At 37.1% G+C, this 27,423-nt stretch overlaps 1 protein-coding gene and 1 pseudogene across 4 annotated transcripts in view; both read right to left on the bottom strand.

Annotated features, from left to right (window-relative positions):
- Nucleotides 1-7,036: 7,036 nt before the first annotated feature.
- The window catches only part of SLC30A5 (solute carrier family 30 member 5), a 40,015-nt gene continuing 19,628 nt past the window's right edge, over nucleotides 7,037-27,423 (bottom strand). For 3 of the 4 annotated variants that reach the window (XM_047730360.1, XM_047730358.1, XM_047730359.1), the window contains 11 exons: nucleotides 24,389-24,476; nucleotides 22,862-22,938; nucleotides 22,447-22,617; nucleotides 21,483-21,771; nucleotides 21,100-21,308; nucleotides 19,708-19,865; nucleotides 18,709-18,838; nucleotides 15,235-15,436; nucleotides 14,375-14,601; nucleotides 8,507-8,635; nucleotides 7,037-7,881 (listed from right to left, as the gene is read on the bottom strand). In XM_047730360.1, coding sequence (XP_047586316.1) covers nucleotides 7,711-7,881; nucleotides 8,507-8,635; nucleotides 14,375-14,601; nucleotides 15,235-15,436; nucleotides 18,709-18,838; nucleotides 19,708-19,865; nucleotides 21,100-21,308; nucleotides 21,483-21,771; nucleotides 22,447-22,617; nucleotides 22,862-22,938; nucleotides 24,389-24,476 — 1,851 coding nt within the window. In that variant the 3' untranslated portion in view covers nucleotides 7,037-7,710. The remainder of the gene's footprint in view (nucleotides 7,882-8,506; nucleotides 8,636-14,374; nucleotides 14,602-15,234; nucleotides 15,437-18,708; nucleotides 18,839-19,707; nucleotides 19,866-21,099; nucleotides 21,309-21,482; nucleotides 21,772-22,446; nucleotides 22,618-22,861; nucleotides 22,939-24,388; nucleotides 24,477-27,423) is intronic. The other variant, XM_047730362.1, reaches the window with a different exon arrangement.
- LOC125100273 (small nuclear ribonucleoprotein G-like) lies at nucleotides 11,643-12,240 on the bottom strand (annotated as a pseudogene).

The following is a 27,423-nucleotide window of genomic DNA, read 5'->3' as shown; positions in this document are numbered from 1 at the left end:
TGTCCTCACACCATCTGGCTCATTTTGCTATCACACAAGAGTTTTCTTGCTACTCTTCTATAGCACATTAGGCACTTCCTTCCTCAGATGCCTTTGCATTTGATGCTTTGTCTAGAATAGTGGATATTGGTAGAATACGGTCTAGGACACTAGTTTACCTCCTTACTTAAAACAGGGTCTCATGTCTTCTTCCATAGAGATCCTCTTTGGCCAATCTCTCTTTTTATTCTGTTTTCAGGACTGACACTCAATTGAAGCAGAGCGCCTGTTTAAAGGCGGCTTTACCACTTAGCAGGTATAAGATTTGGGACAAATTAACCTTTTTTTTCTTCTTCCCTTTTCCTTTTCTTTCTTTTTTTTTAAAGATTTTTTTTAAAAGATTTTATTTATTTATTTGACAGACAGAGATCACAAGCAGGCAGAGAGACTGGCAGAGAGAGAGGGGGAAGCAGGCTCCCCACCGAGCAGAGAGCCCAACGTGGGGCTCGATCCCAGGACCCTGGGATCATGACCCGAGCCGAAGGCAGAGGCTTTAACCCGCTGAGCCACCCAGGCGCCCCATTCCTTTTCTTTTCTTTTCTTTTCTTTTTTTTTTTTTAAGATTTTATTTATTTATTTGACAGAGATCACAAGTAGATGGAGAGGCAGGCAGAGAGAGAGGGAAGCAGGATCTCTGCCGAGCAGAGAACCCGATGCGGGACTTGATCCCAGGACCCTGAGATCATGACCTGAGCCGAAGGCAGCGGCTTAACCCACTGAGCCACCCAGGCACCCTCCTTTTCTTTTTTTAAAGATGATTTATTGGGGGCACCTGGGTGTCTCAGTTGTTGGGCGTCTGCCTTCAGCTTGGGGCACGATCCCAGAGTCCTGGGATCGAGCCCCACATCTGGCTCCCTGGTTGGTGGGAAGTCTGCTTCTCCCTCTCTCACTCTCTTGCTATGTCTCTGTCCAATAAATAAAATCTTAAAAAAAAAAATTTTATTTATTTGAGTGAGCAAGCGAGAGAGAGAACACAAATGGAGGTGGGGTGGGGAAGGGTAGAGGGAGAAGCAGGCTCCTCTCTGAGCCGGGAGCCTGACTCCGGACTCTGTCCCAGGACCCTAGGATCATGATTTGAGTCAAAAGCAGGTGCTTAACCGAGGGAGCCACCCAGGGGCCCCTAATTAACCTTTTTCTGCCTTAGTTTCCTCATTCATAAAATGGGATAATTATATATTTATTGCTTTGGACATTGGCCATCTGATACATGGTAAGGGGTCAATAATTTATTGCTTTTCTTTAGTATTTATTACAAACTGTTTTTCATATATTAGCCTGTCTCCTCCATTAGGGCAGGATTTTGTTTCATTGATGACTTTAGCCCTATAGCAGTGTGTCTTGGTATAAAGGATTTCAGTAAATTCTTGTTGAGTATAAATGAACTTATTGAATGCTTAAAAAACCACAATTGAATTTTATTTTTTTCTTAGACAGGTTTTCCCTATGTGAATATTAATACTGACTGATCTACGTATTGTACTTTGTTGCAGGCGAAACCTTGGTCTTTCCACTCAAATGGAAAATAGCAATAAAGTGGAAAATATGTAACTGAAAAAATCTGCTCCACCATACTGCATTATTGAACTACAGCTGTTAATACAAACTTAGTATTTGATAATGCCAGAGTACTAGGAGAAAAAAATGCATGAGATGATTATGTCACCTGCTTTTATCATGCCTAGCATATAGCAGCTTCTAAATTAATAATCGCTAACAAATTATAAGGACACTTAAGGAATATGCAATATAGAAATTAAAGTATAATTTAGAAGATTCTGACAATTATACACACCTATGTTAGGTGTAGATATAGAACATTCCCTTCACTTCAAAAAAGATGCCCCTTGCTCCTTTTCAACAAATTCTATCTCCCCAAGGCAACCATGTAGGCAGAATAACGAGCCACTCCCCCTCCAGAATGCTTACAACCTGAGAATATGAACATCCTTTGAATATGTTACATGGCAAAGGGACTTTTAAGACCTTGAGATAGGAGATAACTCTGGATTACCTGGATGGGCCTGGTAGAACCACATGAGTCCTTAAAAGTAGAAGAGGAGGGCAGAAAAGTAGGTCAGAAGAAGATATAACAGTGGGGAAAGAAACAGGAGAGATTTGAGATGTGAGGAGCACATGACCCATTGTTGCTGGCTGTGAAGATGGAAGAAGCCAAGGAATACAGGTGGCCTCTAGAAACTGGGAACACGAACAAAGAAACAGAGACCTCAGTTCCACAGCCACAAACAGTGAATTCAGCCAACCACCTGAATGAGCAAGGAAATCGATTCTCCCCCAGAGTTTAGGGAAAGATTACAGTCGTGCAGCACCTTGATTTTAGCCCAGTGAGACCCATATTAGACTGCTGACGTACAGACTATAAGACAGTTAGTGTTAAACATCTAAATTTATGGTAATTTTTTATGACAAAAATAGAAAATACAAACTTTTTCCTGTGCTCTATCACTATAGGCTTTGTTCTTGGATTTTAAGTACATGTAATCATAAAGTACGAACTCTTTTGAGTCTGGCTGCTTTCACCTGACATAGTGTTTTTGAGATTTACCTATATTTTTGAAACAGTATTTCTTTTTTTTTAAACTGCTGAGTACTGCTCCATTATGAATATACTATAATTTATCCATCTTCTTGTGGATGGATATTTGGGTTGTTTCTGGTTTTTGGTTATCATGATTATGTACATTCTTGTACGAGTCTTTCTGTGACACATCTTTCCATTTCTTGGGTAAACCTGGGTAAACACCTAGGAACAACTGCTAGGTCACAGGGTAGATATATGTTTAACTTTCAAAGAAATGCAAACAGTTCTCTGAAGTGGCTGTATCATTTCATTCTCCCATGCACTGAGTTCCGGTTGCTCCATATCCTCACTTCACTGAACTGAGCACTTAAAATGTATTTCACTGTGTACCTAAGTGTACCACAACAAAAACAGTAGAAAAGAAACAGGATACCGTATTTGCACATGCAGAAAATATAATATTGATCACCTGTCTTAGAAACTGTACTGTGCATAGAAGGAACAAATCACAGAAAAAAATTTTGATTAAAAAGAATCCAGGGGCGCCTGGGTGGCTCAGTGGGTTAAAGCCTCTGCCTTTGGCTCAGGTCATGGTCTTAGGGTCCTCGGATTGAGCCCCACATCAGGCTCTGCTCAGCAGGGAGCCTGCTTCCCCCTCTCTCTCTGCTTGCCTCTCTGCGAGCTTGTGATCTCTCTCTCTGTATCAAATAAATAAATAAAATCTTTAAAAAAATCAAATTTTACCATTTCAATTATATTATACAGTATCTACTAGAAAAATTTCCTTCTGAAAAATCACTCTAAAAATGAACATTAGTGGTTTTATAACTGAAATCAATTTAGTGTCTATGTATAATCTCTGCATATTTAACTTGCATATGAATTAAGACTATTAAGAAATGTTTGCCTTGGGGTGGCTGGGTGGCTCAGTGGGTTAAGGCCTCTGCCTTCAGCTTGGGTCATGATCTGGGGGTCCTGGGGTTGAGCCCTGCATCAGGCTCTCCGCTCAGCGGGGAGCCTGCTTCCTCCTCTCTCTCTCTGCCTGCCTCTCTGCCTACTTGTGCTGTCTCTCAAATAAATCTTAAAAAAAAAAAAAAGTTTGCCTTAAAATTCTTAAATTTTAAGAATTTAATATTAAAAATTGAAAAAAAATTCTGATAGAATTTTTATTATGTGAGGGGCGCCTGGGTGGCTCATTAGGTTAAGTGGCTGTCTTTGGCCTCAGGTCATGATCCCAGGATCCTGGGATTGAGCCCCACATCAGGCTCTGGTCAGCTGGGAGGCTGCTTTTCCTCCTCCCTCTGCCTGCTACTCCCCCTGCTTGTGCTTTCTGTCAAATAAATAAATAAAACCTTTAAAGATTTTATTTATTTATTTGACAGAGAGAGATCACAAGCAGGCAGAGAAGCAGGCAGAGAGAGAGGAGCAAGCAGGCTCCCTGCTGAGCAGAGAGCCCGATGCGGGGCTCGATCCCAGGACCCTGAGATCATGACCTGAGCCAAAGGCAGCGGCTTAACCCACTGAGCCACCCAGGTGCCCCCTAAATAAAACCTTTAAAAAAAAGAATTTTTATTATGTGAGCTCTATTTATCTATACAGTTAAGTAATCTCTATGACCAACATGGGGCTCGAATTCACCACCCTGATATCAAGAGTTACATGCCCTACTGAATGAGCCAGCCAAGCACCATCTTAAAATATTTTAAGACATTGGGGTGCCTGGGTGGCGCAGTGGGTTAAGCCTCTGCTTTCAGCTCAGGTCATGATCTCAGAGTCCTGGGATCGAGCCCCGCATCGGGCTCTCTGTTCATCAGGGAGCCTGCTCCCCCCTCTCTCTCTGCCTGCCTCTCTACCTACTTGTGATCTCTCTATCAAATAAATAAAATCTTAAAAAAAAATATTTTAAGACCTCTAACATTGCTGAGGGGAGGTAAACTGTTAAAATCTCTATAGGGTACAATTTAGTGTATTATAAATGTCCTAAACCCTTTGATTCTGAAATCCTACATGCTGGAATATAGTCTATATATTTATTTGTACATATGCAAAATAGTATTTGGGCAAAGGTGTTCCTATCGGCAGTCTATAACAGCAAAACATTGGAACCAACCAAAAAAACTGCATCACTAGGGTTACTATGCAGCTAGGGGAAAAAAATGGACTGCTTTTTAATGTGTAGAATAATTTCTTTTTCTAAAAAATATTTTATTTATTTGACAGAGAGATAGAGAGAGAGAGCACAAGTAAGCAGAGCAGCAGGCAGACGGAGAGAGAGAAGCAGGTTCTCTGCTAAGCAGGGAGCCCGATGTGGGGCTTGATCCCAGGACCCTGGAATCATGACCTGAGCCGAGGGCAGCCGCTTAACCAACTAAGCCACCCAGGCGCCCCTAGAATAATTTCTAAGTGAAAAATACATATATGTATTTGTACATTTATAAGATATCTGTAAGGATATACTATACACTGACAAATGTGGTAATTTCTAGAGAGGAGAGCTGTGTATCTGAGTGACAGGGGTGTGAGTTTTTTTGCCATTTATTCTTGAATTCTGAACCATGTGACCATTAACTAGTAAAAACAAATTATCTTTGCATTAACGTAGTATAAAATTTAGGGGAGAATCATCATCTAAATTTAAAGTAAAACCAGAACCCTTAGTTAGAGATACCTAATTATAATTAGTTTCATTATTCTGTTAAAATTAGGAAAGCTTAAAATCTGATTGTGTAAAAGGAATAATAAATCTATATAACATATGTAAAGTTAATTCTTTTTTTAAGATTTTTTTTAAATATATATTTGAGAGAGTGGAAGCGAGAGTGATCACAGAGGTAAAGGGAGAAGCAGACTCACCGCTGAGAGGAGAGTCCGATGTGGGCCTGTATCTCAGGACTCTGGGATCATGACCTGAGCCAAAAGCAGCCGTTTAGCCAACTGAGCCACCCAGGCATCCCTAAAGTTATTCTAAGTGGAAATCATGAGCTCCCAAATTGATAATATGGGAAAAACAATGGCTGGAGAGTAAAGGAAGAGGAGACAAATTAATAGGTGTGGTAAACCACCACCACCACCCTTGGGGCAAATGAACTGTTAAACAGGATGCTGTTTTGGGTATTATTTTGAACTTATTTATACAATTTAAATACAGTTTATCTCTTGGGATGATTTTAACAGAAAAAAATAGACAAATGAATGAAAGCTACCTTTGAATGTAGGTTTAGAATAATAACAACTCAATTTTACTGAGCCCTTTTCAACTTTAAGAAATTTTTTTTTCCAATTCATCTCACATACATCATTCCTTTTGCTCCTCATAATCCTATGAATGTGAGCAAATTTCATTCTGGTTTTATGTACCAGGGGAAAAAAAAGATACCCAGAAAAGGATTTGCCTGAAGTCACAATGTTTGTAGGAGTTAGAACCCGTACCCTGGTGCTCTTAATACTGGTTTCCCTACTTCCAATCTGCATCCCCTTCAGCCCAACCCTATGTCGCGCCTTATCTCTCATCACAGTAATTTAATTTTTCTGCTGTTATATGCCTCCTAGGACATGGCAATTTTAATAACAATGCAATATGTATTGTACCTATCTACTTAAAAATTTTTTAACATGCCAAAATTGCATTAAAACATCAATATGCAATTATTTTCCCACCACTCAAAAATTTTAATTATGTATTGAAGATTCTGGACCAGAAAATGTGTAAGGATAAGACAAAGAATATCAAAATAACTTGTAACAAATTTCTAGAACCTCTCACATATTAAAATTGTTAAGATAAAAATATGATTTACAATACATGTTTGTCATTATGGTATAGTTAAAAAAATAACACCCATACTAAAATTAATTCATCCTACTTATCAAAATTCCTATTATATGAATGAAAATATTCAAATGCTTATAAATAGGTATTCAAAGGTTTCTTTTGAACAACATTCTTTGGTGTTCATAAAACTGCATATATTATTATAGATCTCTTTATCATACATTTTTTCAGACTATACATTCAGTTTAAATTGGAAATGAAAAAATATAAATTAGATATTGTTATAGAAAGTAGTTACAGGGTAGATATTTTGATTTTATGATGCCCAAGTACTTACGGACAAGATTTACTTACTAAATTTAAAATAATTACCTATTCTTTGATACTTCTTATAGATCCACATGTTCCAGAAATTAAAAAAAGAAGCTGTGTTTAAGGCAGAAAATTCAAATGTGAGTTGACATTATTTATGATTCTCTCAACTGGTTGTTCCACAAAATATGGAGCTAAATGAAAAATGAGAACTCTCGCATTGCTTGGATCCCAGCTTGCCAAGCAACTTGGAATGGCAGATGCATAACAAGAACTGGAATATTCTACTTCAGAGGAAAAAGACAAGTGATCGAATAACATGCACACAACTTAGTATAAGTTCTTTACCCTAATAAAGTAATTATTCATTTGCAAATATTACCAAAAGTAAAAAAATTTATTTTACAGAGTGGTTGGTTTTTGTAATACATCAATAATGTTATACTTCCCTATTCTCACTGCTTGTCTCATTTCAGTGGTTGGTTTCTCCCAAATAATTTAGTTTACATTTAAAGTGGCAATACAGCTTTTACTTAATGGATTTAAGTTATAATTAGAAACCAGTTTTATATACAGAAAATCCATAAATATAGAACTTTTATTCCTATTTTATCCTAGGGCTATGCAAAAAATTGACTAAAAATTTTTCATTTGGGTCTTTGTAATAAACATGTAAATACATTATTTACAATGGAGATGCTTTCTGACAGAAAGTAAACACACAAGTAATTTTGGTCTTCACTAGAATCCATCATTATATGTTCATTTTTGAAGATGATGCGATACATCATGTTCACTCAAATTTTAAGATTCATGTTATACACATAATTCAAGTAATTATTTTACTTGTACAATTAATGCTTCATTCTGTATTTAAATTTCCTTTAAGAAAGATTCCTTGATCCAATAGCAGGGAGCTTTAGAATTTTTTTTTGAATACAGCAAATGTTTCTGTACAATTATGTGCAATTTTCTTCCTTCTGGCAATATAAATACCGAGTAAATTAATCTTCATTGTTCATATCCCACAGGTAATTCTTGAGTTATCTCACATGATGTAAGTACCATCTCTGTAGTATTTCATGGACTCCATTTGTTTTGTCATAGCTAGAACATCATGAAATCCAGTACTTAGGCCGGACATATGTTGAAAGTATGCCTCTTTTTCCACTTGAATTGTTAAATTGTTTACTCCAGCATCTTTAAGTATTCCTGTAACCTGTTATCAAAACCCATACATTTTAAAGCATTTAGATTAATACATTTAGTGCATATCTTATAACTGATATTACGTTTTTTTTCATAGCCACAGATAGTCAAAGATAATCCTCAAAGTAATATTTATTATTTATTTGGTCAAATGTTAGCTCTATTTCTTTAGACGGCCAAATTACTGACCTGACATTCAAACTTGAAAAGGGAAACAGCTTTTGTTTGTAATATGGGAGGTTTAGAATAGGAATATAGGAACTGCTTTGATCCTTACTTCTAATCACAGCGTTAAACGCTGCCAACTTGACTGTAATTACTATTAATCTAAATCTGTATTTATAATAATTTATTTCTGGATAATCGATTGGGAGCCAAAGTGAATCATAAGTAAATTTTTTTACATTCACTTAAGCCTGTCATCTAAGCACTAAAACTTAATTTTATTTTAACCATTTTGGGCTGGAAAACAAATCTAGACATAAAAAGTAAGTTATATTATCCTTGAACAGCTAAAAGATTGGTGGTTTTGAACAGTTAAATGATTACTCAACTGTGTAACTTATAATGTGTCCCAGTTTTTGCATGAATTAACTCAAATGAGATGACTTTAATTAAAGACAAAAGATTATCACCTGCTGTACTATTCTTTGTTCCAGCACATCTGATGTCACCTGTATATGAATTGTTCCTGCCACAACACTGGCTGAATGACGCCAAAAATGAGGGTCTCGGTATGATATTAATCCTTCAATTTTCTGTATCTGTCAAATAAAAGGAGAGATGATGTAAATGGACTTAAAAAACTGATTTACTTAACAGAAAGCAAACTTTTTGGTCCAAGAAACCACTATTAAGCTGATTTTAGTAAAAAGATAATAAGGAGAGCAAAGAAGTAAGAAAAGAAAGGGATAACTTATTTGAAGTAAAGGTGCCTAAAATATTTTGAAATGGGAATGATGTCAGAGAAGACAGGTCTGAACAGGAAATGAATGGGGGTTACAGGTGTCTTTACACTCAACAGTTGCATACCCATTTTCACCTCTTTAAGAGGTACTGTGCCTTTTCTAAACACTGGATATTTTCAGTGGACTACCTGGTTTCCTCACATTTATACACACATTCATATATTAATGGTTACATAAACATGTTCAAAAGATATCCTCTATGTTTAAAAATGAACTGATTAAGTAACAGATATTGCATATATTGTAACACTACCTGCATTAAAAATGTATGACAGTATTTATCAACATGAAATAACTAAATGGGGAAAATTTTGCAAAGCAGTACAAAACAGTTTTTGCCATTTTTATTTTCAAAATAGCTTTTAAAATTTTTTTAAAGATTTTCTTTATTATTTATTTGAAAGAGAGAAGCAGACTCTCTCCTCTGAGCAGGGAAAAAAATGTGCTTTTCCATATTAAGATATTTTGAAGATGGGGTGCCAGGTGGCTCAGTTGGCAGAACATGTGAGTTCAAGCTCCACACTAGTGGCAGAGAGTCCTTAAATAAAAACAAGGCAAAACAAAACAAAAATATTTTGAAGTTGGGGTGCCTGGGTGGCTCAGTGGGTTAAGCCTCTGCCTTTGGCTCAGGTCATGATTTCAGGGTCCTGGGATCGAGCCCCGTATCGGGCTCTCTGCTCGGCAGGGAGCCTGCTTCCTCCTCTCTCTCTGCCTGCCTTTCTGCCTACTTGTGATCTCTGTCTGTCAAATAAATAAAAAAAAAAAAAATTTTTTTTGAAGTTTTCCAAAATGGGCGTATTTTTGAAATAAAACTTTTTTTTCCCTTTTAGTAGGATGTAGGTGAGAAAACTTCATGAATTTATGAAAACAGTGGGTTAAGATGTTATTTCTTAAATATTCAAGATACTAACTTTTCATCAGCAGATCCTAATTTAACATGATATGGCAAGGGTGCCTGGGTGGCTCAGTTGGTTAAGCATCTGCCTTTGGCTCAGGTCATGATCCCGTGGTTCTAGGATTGAGTGCTATGTGGGGCTCCTTGCTCAGCGGGAGCCTGCTTGTCCTTCTCCCTCTGCCTGCTGCTACCCCTGCTTCTACTCTCTCTTTCAAATAAATAAATAAAAATATACCCCCTCCCCCGGTTTTTATTATTTGACAGAGAGAGAAAGAAAGCAGGAGAGGGAGAAGTGGACTCCCTGCTAAACAGGGAGCCCAATGCAGGACCTGATCCCAGGACCATGAGACCACAACCTGAGCTGAAGGCAGACGCTCAACCAACTAAGCCACCCAGGCACCCTAAGTAAATAAAAATCTTAAAAAAAAAAAAAAATTAAAAGAAGAAAGAAAAAGAACATGCAACTCTTCATTTTGGGGTTGTGAGTTTCAGGCCCATGTTGAGTGTAGAGATTACCTTAAAAAAAAAAAAGTACCAAATTCTCTTTCTCAGGGTCATGAATTCAAGCCCCATGTTGGTTGTAAAGCTTACTTGGAAAAAAAAAAAATGAGGGGTGCTTGCCTGTCTCAATCAGTAGAACCTGTGATCTCAGGATTGTGGGTTTGAGCCCCACGCTGGGCGTAGAGATTACTTAAAAATTTTTTATTTATTTTAGAGAGCAAGAGAGTGAGAGAGAGCACACACACTAGTGGGGAGAGGGGCAGAGGGAGAGGGAGAGAGAATCTCAAGCAGATTCCCCAAGGAGTGCAGAGACTGATGCAGTGCTCAATCCCAGACCCTTGAGATCATGACCTGAGCTGAAATCAAGAGTTGGAGGGTTAACCAACTGAGCCACCCAGGTGCCCCTTAAATATAAAGGTTTTTTTTTCCCCCCAATATTATTTATGTATTTATGTGTGAGAGAGAGAGAGAGAAAGAGAGAGCACAAGCAGGGAGGTGAGGGAGAAGCAGACTCCCTGCTGAGCAAAGAGCCTGATGTGGGACTCGATCATGGGGTTCTGGGAAATCCCAGGACCCTGGGATCATGACCTGAGCTGAAAGCAGATCCAGGTGCCCCTTACATATAAAACCTTAAAAAAAAAATCATATGGCAGACCACAACCTGAAAAATATTTATTTTGTATTTATTTTTTCTATGAATTGCTGGTTTATATTCTTAGTCCATTTTCCTGCAAGTCTTTTTCTTGATTTAAAAAATTATGGATAGGGGCACCTGGGTGGCTCAGTGGGTTAAGCCTCTGCCTTTGGCTCAGGTCATGATTCTGGAGTCCTGGGATCAAGTCCCACATTGGGCTCTCTGCTCGGCGAGGGGCCTGCTTCCCTCTCTCTCTGTCTGCCTCTCTGCCTACTTGTGATCTCTCTCTGTCAAATAAATAAATAAAATCTTAAAAAAAAATTATGGATAGTAAGTCTCTTCCTGTTTATATGTGCTGCAAATATTTTCTCCTCCTTTACCTTTTTTGTTTCTCAAGTTCTGTTTCTAGTCTCATATTCAAAAATTTTTCCCCATTATGTTCAAAAGCTACTACAAGAGTTTTGAAAATTATATTTAATGTTTCAGAAGAAACCTGCTCAGGTTTGTAGGTTCTTTTTTTTTTTTTAAGATTTTATTTATTTATTTGACAGAGAGAGATCACAAGTAGACAGAGAGGCAGGCAGAGAGAGAGAGAGAGAGAGGGAAGCAGGCTCCCTGCTGAGCAGAGAGCCTGATGCGGGACTCGATCCCAGGACCCTAAGATCATGACCTGAGCAGAAGGCAGCGGCCCAACCCACTGAGCCACCAGGCGCCCTGTAGGTTCTTTATCTTTCCATTAAAAGATGGAAAAAAGGCATCCCTGCCATGCTTCATATTTGATCGGTTGCTTCTATATTAATGCATAAAAGCTTTGGAACACATTGGTCTCAAACAGGAGCAGTTCATGTCAGAAAAAAGTAGAATATGAGCTAATATTCAGTGTTCTATGTTCAGAATGCCTGAGAAAGCATTCTGACTATTGCAAAAGTTTACTTAACAAAAAAGTTCATTATGAAAATGCACGACTTCATTTCATATTGTAGTAAAACAGGTACTTTGGAGAGGACACGTGGAAGCAGTTGATTTCTTCCAGAGTACGCATGCACTGTTTACACTTGTTCCAAGACTTGTAACATGATGACACCATTTCCTCATATTACCACCATTCTAGTATTGTTCTGTGGCCCACTAGTAGCCCATCTCCACACATTCATCTATCACAAGACTGACAAAAGGATCAAACCCTGCAACATTCCTTGGACGTGTCTGCCATCATTTAATTTCAGTGATAATTTCTGGTCCATAAATAGTTATAACTTGGGAGGGTGAACTTTACTCATGGTGTCTCCTGTGTGAGCTCAAAGATCTGTATTTCTTATTTGTTAATGGGGTCTTCTGTGGATGGATAATTTTTACTTTTTACTTGCTCCAATCTGCAGATTATCTTCTTTCCTTTTGGCTTCTATTTTTGTTTTCCTTTTTTAAAGATTTTATTTATTTGAGAGAGAGAAATAGAGAGGAAGAGATAGCAAGAGACAGCACGAGCAGGAGGTGAGGGAGAAGCAGGCCCCCCACTGAGCAGGAAGCCAACATGGGGCTCGATCCCAAGACTCTGGGGATCATGACCTGAACTAAATGGAAATGCTTAACCAACTGGCCCACCCAGGTGCCGCAACCCTACGTTACCCTCCTCCACCATGTCGCTTTTTCTCTTTAAAGATTTTATTTTTTTGGGAGGGAGAAAGAGAAAGAAAGAGAAAGCGTGTGCATGAGTAGGAGTGGGGGTGGGGCCAGAGGGAGAGGTAGACTCCCCCCTGAGCAGGAGGCCTGACAAGGGGCTTGATGCCAGGACTCTGAAGACTGAAGGTTAAGGCAGACACTTAACCAAATGAGCCACCCAGGTGCCCACTGCCTTCTAGTTTCAATTCAAGCTTATTAAAAAAGGTTTTCTCTACGTCTGTACAGAAATATACTAAAAATGTTCTTCTATTTTCGTGGAGTAGTTTTATTATTTTTATCATTTACATAATTAGTCCATTGGAAATATGTCTTTATATTTGATGGTAAAGATAATAAAGCCTTCCTTTTCTACCAAGTGGAAATGTTAATTACACCCATCGTTTCTCCCAACTGATTTGAAATGCCATTTTCTTTTAAAAGATTTTATTTATTTATTTGACAGAGAGAGAGAGATCACAAGTAGGCAGAGAGGCAGGCAGAGAGAGGGGGGAAGCGGCCTCCCTGCTGAGCAGAGAGCCCGATGCGGGGCTGGATCCCAGGACCCTGGGATCATGACCTGAGCTGAAGGCAGAGGCTTTAACCCACTGAGCCACCCAGGCGCCCCTGAAATGCCATTTTTGCTACAAACTGAATTCCATAAATTCCTGGGTCTGTTTCTGGACAACCAATTTTTTAAAAATTGATTTATGTGTTTATTGCTATGCAAGAACAAAACTGTTAGTTGTGTTAGCTAATTCTGTAACTTTATAATCACAGAATGGGCTCCTATTAGTTAATTCTGTAGTTTTTACATCTTTGTTGTTTTTATTCTCAAGCATTAACTCTTCCAAATAAGTTTCTAAGTAATATTGGATTACCTATTCTCCCCCTAGACAAAAACAAACAAAAGAAAAGAATCCCAGGAAAGGCAACTGCACTGAGATTTAAATGCAAGAAATAGGACAACTTCACAATAGTTTCCCATCCAAGAAAAATCTCTCCATTTATTCACTCCCTATTTTTTTCTTTTCTTTTTTTTTTTTTAAAGATTTTATTTATTTATTTAACAGAGTGAGAGAGAGAGAGAGATCACAAGTAGGCAGAGAGGCAGGCAGAGAGGGGGAAGCAGGCTCCCCACTGAGCAGACAGCCCGATGCGATGCGGGGCTCCATCCCAGGACCCTGGAATCATGACCTGAGCTGAAGGCAGAGGCTTAACCCACTGAGCCACCCAGGCACCCCTCTCTTCTCTTCTTTTAAAGATTTCATTTATTTATTTGACAGAGATCACAAGTAGGCAGAGAGGCAAGCAGAGAGAGAGGAGGAAGCAGGCTCCCCGCTGAGCAGAGAGCCCGATGTGGACTCGATCCCAGGAACTCAAGATCAGAACCTGAGCCAAAGACAGAGGCTTAACCCACTGAGCCACCCAGGCACCCTCACTCCCTATTTTATATGTATGTTAGTTAGTTATGTATGTATGTATGTATGCATATATGTATGTATTTACTTTTGAAAGAGAGAAAGAGAGTGTGTGTGCGCACACACAAATGAGGGGTGGAAGGGACTAAGAATGTTAAGTAGCCTCCACATGGAGCCTGATGCAGGGCTCAACCTCATGACTCTGAGACGATGACCTGAGCCAAAATCAAGAGTCAGATGCTTAACCGACTAAACCTTTTTATGTCTTTTAAATTAAACTGTATTTTCTTAATTCATATTTTGCACATTTCTAGTTGAGTCAACTTACTCAATTTCAAATGCTATTTTATTTATTTATTATTATTAGTAGTACTTTTTCAAAGCTATTTTAAAAGGAAAAAATATAGTGAAGAAATTACACACAATACCTTTTCTAAAGCAAGATGTAGTTCTTTTTCATATTCTGGTGGCAGTCTCAAAAGTAGAACCTGACAGGCATCTTTAATCAGTGGAACAACACTGAGAAATATTAATATAGCAATAAAGAGAGAACACAGGGGATCAGCAATGAACCATCCAAACTGCTCTATAAGAACTGTGGATACAATCACACCAATACTGCCAAGTGTGTCTGCCAAAACATGTAGAAATACACCTACAAATAAAATATGAAGACATTAAAAATTAAAACACATCTCAATCTTTTATCCTTTTTATAAATATTACTGGGTACCTACTATGCACCTGATTCTGCTGGGGATAGTACTTAAAAAAAAAATACCTCAAAAACATGGTCACTGCTCTCAAAGAATACACAGCACAGTGGTAAAAAGAGAAAGATATAGGGAACTACAGCTCAGAGTGGTGAGTTTTATGATGGTGTGGTTTTCCTAGAAATCACATATAAGCCAAGTTCTGACAATACCCAAATTAAACAGTCACAATAAATAATTCAACACAGTAAATAATACTTCCCCTATATATTTTATAGTAAAATAAAAATTTCCTGGTTCTTTTGTAGTTAAAGTTCATGATGACATAGTATTTCCCTTCCAAATAATATTTATGCAAAAGTCACTATGAAAAGGACTCTATAATACAATTATCTGATTAAAATTGACATTTATGAAGAAATGTGAGCATTTTCTACAACAGATGACTTCAGACATTTTTTTAAGCCACAGTGTTTTTCTAAAATAAAACTGTAACCAGAAGCCTAATATTTACTAAAAAAAGTGTCAATTCAGAACACAGTTGAAAAATAGGACAGTATTTGGCAAGGACTCACCCCTCATGTTAGCATTCATGCCTCTGCCTGCAGATCCGTGGCTGTGACCATGCCCATGGTCACTGTGTCCATGCATATGGTGGGAATGACTGTGATCAGATGAATGACAGCTTCCCTGAGAAGCTCCATGGTTATGGTTATGGGCATGGCTAAAGGCACAGATACCAATAAGGTTTACTATCAGCCCTCCAACTGAGACTGGCTAGTAAAAGGAGAAAAGAAAGCCTTTAAATTTGTAATTTAAAAAATGTATTTGTTATTTAAAAGCTACTGTATATTTAAATATGTTTTTCTATTTACAGTTTTCAAAGTATTTTTGCTAAAACTTAAGTTCAATAAGGATATCCAAAAAATTTTTTTTAATCTTTTTAAAAAAAATTAACATATATTATTAGCCCCAGGGGTACAGGTCTGTGAATCACCAGGTTTACACACTTCACAGCACTCACCATAGCACATACCTTCCCCAATGTCCATAACCCCACCACTCTCTCCTTACCCCACTCCCTGAGGCAACCTTGTTTGTTTTGTGAGATTAAGAGTCTCTAACGGTTTGTCTCCCTCAAGGATATCCAAAATTTTTAAAAAGCAGATATTAGAATATTTTAGAAGAAACATTTTAACTTTCAAATAGCAAAGTTTTGACAAGTAGAGGAATTTGGACTTGCTTTAATCAATAAAGAACATGTACCTGATTCATGGTTTATGAATAAGTTATGCTAGAGTTTTGTTTCATTTAAATAGAGCTTGAAAGTACTGCTTACTAGAGCAAGTATGCACTCTAGCTAAAATCTTGTTTATATTACCAGATGAATTTGTTTGTAAGGCAATGATTATAATTTACTAACTAGTGGATTCCAAATATATATAATCTTATTGTGTTTTTTAAAACCTAGTAAAATTTCCCAAAGTGAAAAAAAGGTATAATGGAAAAACAAACATGTAATAGTAATCTTTCACTTTTTTTTTTAAAGAAGTGAATGGAATTATCTTGATTTAATAATGCCACATAACACCCTAAAGGATAAACAAAGTTAACCTTTATTATCCTCTCTTATAAAATGATTTTGGATGTTCAGGGTGTTACTTAATTTACCACACATTACAATTTCTCCTTTAGAGAAATCCACTTGATTTATAAAAATATATAAAAATAATGGGGACAGATAATTCAAATTAATCTCCAAAGATTGTAAGACAAGAGATTCACCTTAGTAAACATGTATGGAAATTATACACTTCTTAATGAGGCTCAGACCATTTATCTGTCAGATTTTTAAAATTTTAGTTAGCTTTATGAACTTGAAAATGGTTCCTAAATTTTGAATAAAATCAAATATTACATAGACTCCATCATCTCAAATATTTCTCCTCTAATGATAAATGCTTCATTTGTATAGATTTCATCAGAAAAAATAATGTAGAAGGTTTAAGCATGTAAATTAGTCAATGAGAGAATGGTGTACTTTCTATGCACATACTAAAATACATACATAAACACCTTTTAAAACCAGCAATAGTATCACATTATAATGCTTTGGAATTTTTTTAACTTAGTATAGTTTATAAGTATTTCTCATGCCAGTGTATATAGATATGCCTCATTCTTTTTATTGGCTATACAGTAACCAATGAATGACAGCTTTCTTTCTTTATTTAATTAGTCTTTTCCTTGGTGGACATTTTTTTGTCACCATTATGAGCAAAGGCACAAGGAATCATGCACCTTTACACATCTTTGCAAATATGTTTTGCAAAGATTTCTGTAACAAATATTAAAGGTCAAAAGATATAAGCATTTAAAATTCAAAATATATTTCTAAACTGTAATCAAAGCATTTTATTAATATATGCTTCCAGCAACCAGATTCATAACTGCTTATAGTCACACAACAATTAATTGCTGATTTCCTACTATAAGCCAGGTGGTAGTTTAAGTGTTAATGAGAGAAAATTCAGGTCCTAAAGATACTTCACTTATATCTTTAATTGTGGAAGAAAGACAAAGGGTTATAAATCAATGTTGCTATAAAAAAAAAGCAAGATATAACAGGAATACTAAGAAAGGGAAATCTACAAAAAAGTCTTTGAAGAGGGATATATTTTTTAAAGATTTTATTTATTTGACAGAGACACAGCGAGAGAGGGAACACAAGCAGGGGGAGTGGGAGAGGGAGAAGCAGGCTTCCTGTGGAGTAGGGAGCCTATTGCAGGGCTCGATCCTAGGACTCTGGGATCATGACCTGAGCCGAAGGTAGATGCTTAATGACTAAGCCACCCAAGCACCCTGAAAAGAGGGATTAAGGGAAAATATCTCACTGGAAGAGACATATCAACAAAGTCCTGACAAAGGCTGGAAGGCAGATGTGAGGGAAGGGTATGTCAACTACAAGAAATAGCATATGCAAAGGTTTGAAGGTCCAGGGAGAACATTATAAACTACTACAGCAATAGTACAATCAACAAAGTAAAGCCTTTAAAATAATAGTATTTTTCTGATTCTATCTCTAACATTTTGCAAATTTCCTCAGGTATCTGTAAAGCACATCTTTTTTTTTTTTTTTAATGAGTTTACTTTTATTTATTTTTAGATTTTTAATTTCTTTTTGACAGAGAGAGACACAGCCAGAGAAAACACAAACAAGTAGAATGGCAGAGGGAGAAGGAGGCTTCCTGCAGAGCAGGGAGCCCCACGCAGGGCTCAATCCCTGAACCAACCCAAAGGCAGATGCTCAACGACTGAGCCACCCAGGTACCCCTATAAAGCACATCTTCACAGAAAAACATTTAGTAAGTCAGAAAGAAATCTTAGGTTTTAGACTGTCATATAATATTCTAACTAAAATATCAGCGAAAAGGATTAATTTCTGAGTCAGTGGCGTAAATACAAAGACAATATAAGAAATTATGTTAATTTAGGGGTGCCTGGGTGGCTCAGTGGGTTAAGCCTCTGCCTTCAGCTCGGGTCGTGATCTCGGGGTCCTGGGATCGAGCCCCATGTCGGGCTCTTTGCTCAGCGGGGAGCCTGCTTTCCCTCTCTCTGCCTGCCTCTCTACTTGTGATCTCTCTCTCTGTCAAATAAATAAATAAAATCTTGGGCACCTGGGTGGCTCAGTGGGTTAAAGTCTCTGCCTTGGCTCAGGTCATGATCTGATCAGGGTCCTGGGATTGAGTCCCGCATCGGGCTCTCTGCTCAGCAGGGAGCCTGCTTCCTCCTCTCTGCCTGCTTCTCTGCCTACTTGTGATCTGTCTGTCAAATAAATAAATAAAATCTTAAAAAAAAAAAAGAAAAAAATAAAATCTTAAAAAAAAAAGAAAAAAATGAAATCTTAAAAAAAAAAAAAGAAATTATGTTAATATAAATTAAAAAATAAAATAAAAAGCTTCCTAGATCAGTAACTACAAATAAACTTCAGCATGGAAAAGACTGTATGGGGTATGAATAGAAATTCAAACAGGAAAATAAAGACTTACTGTTAACATATGTGTGTCTAATTCCGGAGGATCAATTAATCTAGCCACTGACTCCATAAACACAAAAAAGGCTATTACCATTAGAAAAAGTCCATTAATAAATCCAGAGAGAATTTCTATTCGGCCATACCTAAAAATGTAGAATGTATTTTTAGAAAAGGATAATGACAAATATTTTTAAAGTATAAATATTATGTTAAAAAAGAGGATATAAGTCCAAATTTTCAACTACGTACATAAATAATACGATCACAAAATTACCAAGATTTTAAATACCATACTAATGCTGGAAGAGTCTTTCTGTCCTTAAGTTTGTTGCAATTATAAATATATATATTTTTATAAATACAAGTATTTATCAAAGTCCTTCAACGTTTCCCCTTACACAAAGCCTTTCTTAGCAAGAAGTTCCTTCTCTCCTTTTAATGGGCTCTCCCTTGATGGGCTCTGTACCTGTCATAACATATAGACTGCTTTGTACCAAAATTATTTGTATTTTTGGCTCACCTATCTTTCACAATGTTAACAGTTGAAAGAGCTGAATTTATCAATCTATTCAGGGTAGGTCTTACCAAAATTCTTTGTACAAATCAAGGATTCTAATATTTGTTGAACTGAATTGTTGATGAAAGGGAATTTCATGCATAGCCTCTTCAAATTCTGAATACTCTTTCTAATGGCAAAGATGCAAATGACCATGCACATTCCACTGTCTCAAATAAACTGTTAGGCACAGAGCTCAAAATCTAACTGATTTTCTGTTCTCTCCATACAAGAAGAATTAGAGAATATAACCTGGAGCTTACTGCCATTTACTTGTTTATCATATGCTTGGTTTATTTCCTCGTATCTAATTCAATTTAAAGAAAACTAAAGCTCTGAAAAATTACTTGTATTTAATTACTTGTATTAAGAGTAATAAAATTTTATTCCCTAAGATGGAATTTGCCCTTAGATTTTTCCATTGTATTATATCATCTTGATGGTCAGTGTACCTACCCATAGGAAAAAATCCGAGTTGCTTTCCATCTACTCATCAGGGCCGCAAAAAGCCCCATGACCAAAGCAGAGCAGTCAAAGAGCATATGAAATCCATCTGAGATCAGACCCAGACTATTGGTCAACACGCCATAGAATAACTCAACAAAGGTAAAAAGCTAAAAAATTAAAGAGAAACAGCGGAGGAGTATGTTAGGAAATACTGTCTCAAAAGATTTAACAGAACTTAATCATGAGAATTTTAACCCTTTAGTTAAAAAAAACTTCTTCTTAAAGATTTTTTTATTTGACACAGAGAGAGAGAGAGAGAGGGAGCAAGTGAGCACGAGCAGGGGAGCAACAGGCAGAGAACGAGGGAGAAGCAGACTCCCCTCGGAGCAAAGAGCCCAGGTGCATAGCTTAATCCCAGGACTCTGAGATCGTGACCTGAGCGGTAGGCAGGGGCTTAACCAACTGAGCCACCTTTTATTATGCAAACCTTTCTTAAAGATATAACTGCCACTTTATTTCATTTCATATAAACTGTAAGACAGGGACACTTGGGTGGCTCAGTTGGTTAAGCATCTGCCTTTGGCTCAGGTCACAATCCTAGGGTCCTGGGATCAAGTCCTTCATTCAGCTCCTTGCTCAGTGGGGAGCCTGCTTTTTTCCTGCCTGCTCTGCTTTCCACTACCCCAGTTTGTGCACGCTCTCTCTCTCAGACAAATAAATAAATCTTAAAAAGAAATAACAAAACAACTGTAAGATACTATACTATATCAGATATGTTCATCTTATAAATTATTGAAATAGAGATAGTGTCATTCATGTCTGTAGAACTTAATACACTAGGCTATAAAATGTTAGCAATCTCGGCGGGGGGCGCCTGGGTGGCTCAGTGGGTTAAGTCTCTGCCTTTGGTCATGATCCCAGGGCCCTGGGATTGAGTCCCGAATCGGGCTCCTTGTGTAGCAAGAAGCCTGCTTCTCTCTCTGCCACTCTGCCTGCTTGTGCTCTCTCTCTGACAAATAAATAAATAAAATCTTTTTTTTTTTTTTAAGATTTTATTTTTATTTATTTGAGAGAGAGACAGTGAGAGAGATCATGAGCGAGGAGAAGGTCAGAGAGAGAAGCAGACTCCCTGTGGAGCTGGGAGCCCGATGCAGGACTCGATCCCGGGACTCCGGGATCATGACCTGAGCCGAAGGCAGTCGTCCAACCAACTGAGCCACCCAGGCGTCCCTAAATAAATAAAATCTTAAAAAAATAAAATAAAATAGCACACTAAACTAATGCATCTAAAATGCCTCAGAAATGGTTTGCTTAAGTAGTCTGAATATGATCTTGTAATCTTCCTATTACTGAAAGAAAATGTAGCTTTTAGGAAATGTCACAAATATATAAAAATCTTACCAGATTCAAACACAAGAAGTAAAAGATCTGCCTAGAGTCATTCTCCTCAAGAATTTGTTTTAGTGATTCCTTAATAAATCTGGGAATCGATTGGGAGCTATGCTGGAAAGCATCACCCATGAAATTATAAAGAGGTGTTCCTTCAGGAGAATATCCAATTAGGGTGCCTTTCTGTCCTCTCTTGGAAGGAGATGATAAGATGTTGGCAGCTTTTAAAAAAGGGAAAACAATAACATTAAAAATGTTTTGAAAGTTTAAGCTACCAAAACCAACATGGCATCTGTCGGCAATAAATGCAAGCCCTGAACAAATTCCCAAACTAAGTAAACAATTTCAACATCAGAATCCACGAGATGAAATTTCCTAAGAGGAAAAATGCTCACACAAAATGAAGAATATAGCGCTCACTACCACTCCTCCAGACAGGACATGTTCAGTGCTTTCCTGGTGTGCTGCTTTGTTCATAGCTCGAAGCTGGTCTGTTATTGGATGTGTCCAAAAATTTCCAAAAAGTAGAGCACTAATAAAAATGGGAAAGGATCCATAGCGGGCACATTTGGAAACTTCCATTTTGACTGAACAAATGGAATCGACATAGAAATCCAGGATCATGACAAAAAAGATAACTGTTGTGAAAGGCATTATGAGAGAAAACCAAGACTCGACTTTACTCTAGAAATTAAAAAAAAAAATTGTTAGTACTGCACTGGAATAAAGTTCATGTCTTATGCTTTAGTTAATCCCTTTATATTTAAACAAATATTCTAACTCAATATGATTCATAAAATGCTAAGAGCTGTAAAATATTGGTATATTTCCCAGTAACCCCCAAAGTATTAAAAATAAAAGTGCTATGGTTTAATGATTATATAAATTCTAGGTGACCCACAATCCTTGTCTGTAACACACAGTAACTATTAAACAGGTTCTTCAGCATCTCAGTGGCTCAGTTGGTTAGGCGTCCGACTTGTGATTTCTGCTCAGGTCATGCACGATCTCAGGGTTGTGGGATCAAGCCCTGCAACAGGCTCAGCGTGGAGTCTGCTTGCCCCTTTCCCTCTGCTCCTCCCCCAGATCACCCATTCTCTCTAAAATAAATACATATTCTTTAATTGATTCCTTTGGGCCACACGAATGGGGTGAATATATAAATGTAATAGTACCTGATTTGTATTTTCTATAAACAGTAAAATTTACCCAAAAATTTTTCCAAAAATTGTCATAAAAAGCAATGATAATTTAAGATACTTGCAAGCTCAAAGCGAAATAAAATACAATGTACTGAACTAAAACTTTTAAGTTAAGAGCAAATCATTTTACTTATTACCAATAAATTCCTACTCTTACCTCAGTTGTCACAGAAAGAACAATGACCCATGGGCACAAGAGAAGCACAGAAACAAGATGGGATAAAGCTTGAAGACGTTTGGCTCCACCAACATCTATAGAGAGTTTTCTGGAAGCTGTATGAAAACCAACTTTACAACACAAAGCCAGTACTAGCAACAATACTCCACCCTATGAGTAAAATTAGATAAGTTTCATTAGAAACACACAGTCCAATGCTCAATCCTTAAATACATAATATTTGAAGAAATGGAGCTATTAATGTTTCTCTTCCATACCCCACATTACTGAACTACTTAAATGTCAGGCAGTACTGTAAATTACTGGAACTTATTTCAAGTGCACTTTTAAAGTTATAGTTGCTCTACTTTTTTACAATCTCTTGATCACATTAGGAACAAAGAAAAGAACATACCTTGTGATCTGCCACACCTAAGAAGGCAATGGCTGTGTAAAGCATGTGAGTTAGAGCACTGTCATGATGTCCTTCAGCTAAGTGAGTTGCAGTAAAGGAAAAAAAATAATCCCAAATATTACTCCTTGAATCCTGAAGTCCTCCTAAAATTTTAGCTACATTATTTTAGGCTAACAATAGACTAATGTGGGGGCCCCAAACCTGACTACTTGCCAACAGTTTATTGCCCTTAAAAACAAAAAAATTAAAAATTTAATTTAGGGAAATGATTTACAAATTGGAATGGCCTATATTTCTTTTGTTGTCTCCAAAACAATTAGAATAGCCCTTGAGAAATAGTTGTTAAATTTTAGAAGTCAGCCTCCAAAAGTACATGCATATATAATGTAGGTATGACAAAAAGATAAGAGCAAGGAACTTCTTGGACCACTACTGTCATGAAATTAAGGTTGTTCTTTCAGAGTATGTCAAATCAGTCCTAAATCCGTTCCTAAATCACTAACCACATAAACCTCAGTAAAGCAAGTAGCAAGCAGAAAGGGGCATGGGTGGCATATCACAAGCAACCTGCTCTGCAAAGTCATACCACTCTCTTTCATTGTAACAAAGTAAACTGTTACTAGTTAAATGACAAGCTTTTTGACAGTATCATTAGTAACCAGAAGAATCAAAACTGGTATTCTAAGGTCAGCTGAATGGAGTGGGCAAAGGTGTATGGACAGGGAAGAACAAGGCATGTCTGTTTGTAGAGGAAAAGGAATATACATACTTGACAGGAAAGCTGGGGTTACAGAGTAGTGGAAGCTAGACTAGAAATAACAGTTTAGAGCAAGAGAGTGATTACTAGGTGAAGGAACTCAGCTTTTTCTTTCAGGAAAGAAGATGTCAAAGATTTTTCATTAAATTTCAAAAAAGTTTATACTTAATAATTGCAACAGACTTCTAAATTGAGCATTTAAATCATTAAATTTGTTACAAGGGAGCCAACAGAGTGATTTTGTTGACAGACAAGTAAAAAAAAAATTTTTTTTAAGCACTAGGATATTCTAAAATAGTCTTTCACTGTCCCTGTAGAAGATATTGATGGAAATGCTATAAAATACTTAATTTAGAATAAATTTACTCATTATTTGAATACCTACATTAACCTATGGAAGTTTCATTCATGACAGATTTTATTTTTTTTATTTTTATTTTTTCATGACTGACTTTAATTCAATCCTCCTTCTTGTCCCATTCTGCCAGTCTTCTATTTTTCCGCAAGACTAAATTATTTATTTTATTTTATTTTATTTTTTTTAAGATTTTATTTATTTATTTGACAGAGAGAGATCACAAGTAGACGGAGAGGCAGGCAGAGAGAGAGAGAGAGAGAGGGAAGCAGGCTCCCTGCTGAGCAGAGAGCCCGATGCGGGGCTCGATCCCAGGACCCTGAGATCATGACCTGAGCCGAAGGCAGCGGCTTAACCCACTGAGCCACCCAGGCGCCCCAAGACTAAATTATTTCAATCTATTGTAAAAGGATACGGTGTTCAGCCATTTTAGCCATGAGATCATCATTGTCGAAAAGCAATAGGCAGATTACAGCAATAATGAAAAAAGCAGCCCCTCTTGTCTGAAAATGAAGAAAATATTAGCAAGGATGGCTATTTTAAGAGTTGATGTTTAAGACCATGATTATACAAATGCTAAAGAAAAATTATTTTCCAAATAAATATTTAAAGAAAAAATAACATCTCACATTAAAGTCCTTCTACTATACAATATAAATTTGCAGTATTTTTTTTGAAAGATTTTATTTGTTATTATTTATTTGACAGAGAGAGAGAAAAGAGAGAGCGTGAGCATACAAGCAGGGGGAGCAGCAGAGGGAGAGAGAGAGGCCGGCTCTCCACTGAGCAGGGAGCCCGATGTGGGGCTTGATCCTGGGACCCTGGATCATGACCTGAGCTGAAGGCAGATGCTTAACAGACTGAGCCACCCAGGTGCCCCTAAATTTGCAGTATTAACAGTAACATAAACAAGTAAAGAGCTCCAACAAATTCTGCAGGATATTTTGAAGGCATTTAAGACACATAGGAACGACAACCTGAACTGTCTCCTTGCTAAGAGGGCTAGCTGTGTTACCGTGCACAAACTATTAGTGTTTGCAGAATTAATTTTCCTAAATGTTACTTTGCTTCTGGTTGAAAAGCCCAAGCAGCTACAGAATAATTAGTAGGAACTTATTTTATTCTACAACATGTAAGTGATAGAGAAGACAGTTAATTTACAATAATATCAATACTCTAGTTACCACTCTTCTAGGGAAAAAGAACAAGAGGCACATTATTAAAATTAACAAGTCATTTATCCAGCAAAAGTGTAGAGCATTTAAAAGCTGATGATTCTTTTTTTATAAGTTTATGTTCTCATCTCAGGAAAGGATTTTGACAAAAGAAAATTAGGAAGAACATACTGCCTAGTTTATGCAAATACTTCAGAATGTTGGGTATAAAAGCCATCCGAATAGCATTATGATACATTCTGTATTTATAAATTTACAAGTATAAAACAAAACAAAACAAAACAAATTTACAAGTATACTGCCACACATTTTCATTAAATAAAAGTTAAAATTTAAAGTGAGAATCCTATTTTATTCATGAACATGATCACCACTACACTTGATAAATTCTTTGTTAGTGTGGTAGATGGATATCTTGACAAATGTCAGTATACATAAACCACACAATTTTAAATTTCATAATTTTCATTAAATTAGAATATGACAATATCAACAACAGCCAGGATAGAATTTAATTTTTTGTTAAAGAGGGCAACTGAGAATTTTGTAGGGCTTCAGTCATAACTAAGAAAAAAACACATGCGGGACGCCTGGGTGGCTCAGTTGGTTGAGCAGCTGCCTTCGGGCCAGGTCATGATCCCAGCGTCCTGGGATCGAGCCCCACATCAGACTCCTTGCTTGGCAGGGAGCCTGCTTCTCCCTCTGCCTGCCATTCTGTCTGCCTGTGCTCGCTCTCTCTCCCTCTCTTGCTCTGACAAATAAATAAATAAAATCTTAAAAAAAAAAAAAAAAAGAAAAAAACACATGCTATGTTCCTGGTTAGACGCCCAGATTCATTATAGACACTAATGGCATGATGTGTACGATTCATATTCTCATTTCTGAGTATTAGGGCAGCAAAATTTGTTATTTTTACTTATAATTATATTCTTAAAAGATTTATTTATTTGAGAGAAAGGTGGGGAGGGTCAGAGGAAGAGGGAGAGAGTGTCAAGCAGACTCCACACTGAATGAACAAGGAGCCTACACAGGGCTCAGTCTCACAACCCTGATATCATGACCTACACTGAAACCAACAGTCGATGCTTAACTGACTGCGCCAGCCAGGGGCTACCCAGTTTTTTTTTGTGTTTTTTTTTTTTTTTTTTTTAATGTTTTAAAGTCATTTGTATTTCTTTTGTGAGTTGTCTTTCTCTGCCCTTGGCTCATTTTTATTGAGAATCTTACGCATTTTTCTTTTTTTTTTTTTTTAAGATTTTATTTATTTATTTGACAGAGAGAGATCACAAGTAGACGGAGAGGCAGGCAGAGAGAGAGAGAGAGGGAAGCAGGCTTCCTGCTGAGCAGAGAGCCTGATGTGGGACTCGATCCCAGGACCCTGAGATCATGACCTGAGCCGAAGGCAGCGTCTTAACCCACTGAGCCACCCAGGCGCCCCTCTTACGCATTTTTCTTAACTGACTTTACTAACTTATATTTTGAAAGGAACCTAAAACTTTTGTGATAGTTTTCTGTTGTTGTTTGCACGATTTCTGTTACACAGAAACTTAAAATTGCTATGAAGTCAAATGTACTGAGTTTTCCCATTGTGATTTTTCCCACTGCTTTATTATTTTTTATTAGAAAAAAAATTTTTTTTAAAGATTTTATTTATTTATTTGACAGACAGATCACAAGTGGGCTAGAAGCAGGCAGAGAGAGAGGGGGAAGCAGGCTCCCCACCGAGCAGAGAGCCCGATGTGGGGCTCAATCCCAGGACCCTGAGATCATGACCTGAGCTGAAGGCAGAGGCTTTAACCCACTGAGCCACCAGGTGCCCCTATTTAAAAAAAATTTTTTTTTAAAAGATTTTATTTATTTATATGACAGAGAGAGAAAGAGATCATAATTAGGCAGAGAGGCAGGTAGAGAGAGGGAAGCAGGCTCCCTGCTGAGCAGAGAGCCCGATGTAGGCCTCGATCCCAGGACCCTGAGATCATGACCTGAGCTGAAGGCAGAGACTTAAGCCACTGAGCCACCCAGGCACCCCTTCCCCACAGCTTTTATGCTCCGAAAGTTCTTTGCTTGTAGTTAATTATCAATCTACATTTTATATTATACATGTATTGATGTTTTATATATTATACACATTTATGGCTGTTTATATTTTACATACTATAGTATATCACATTTACGTATAGTATTTTATACTATAATTATGTATTTATATGTATTTTACATATTATTATACTATATTAATATTACTGTATATTATATATTTTTATTGACAAAATAC

The sequence above is a fragment of the Lutra lutra genome, chromosome 5, assembly GCF_902655055.1.
Source record: "Lutra lutra chromosome 5, mLutLut1.2, whole genome shotgun sequence".
NCBI classification, from domain to species: domain Eukaryota; kingdom Metazoa; phylum Chordata; class Mammalia; order Carnivora; family Mustelidae; genus Lutra; species Lutra lutra.
This window is presented reverse-complemented; position numbering and strand designations above follow the sequence as displayed.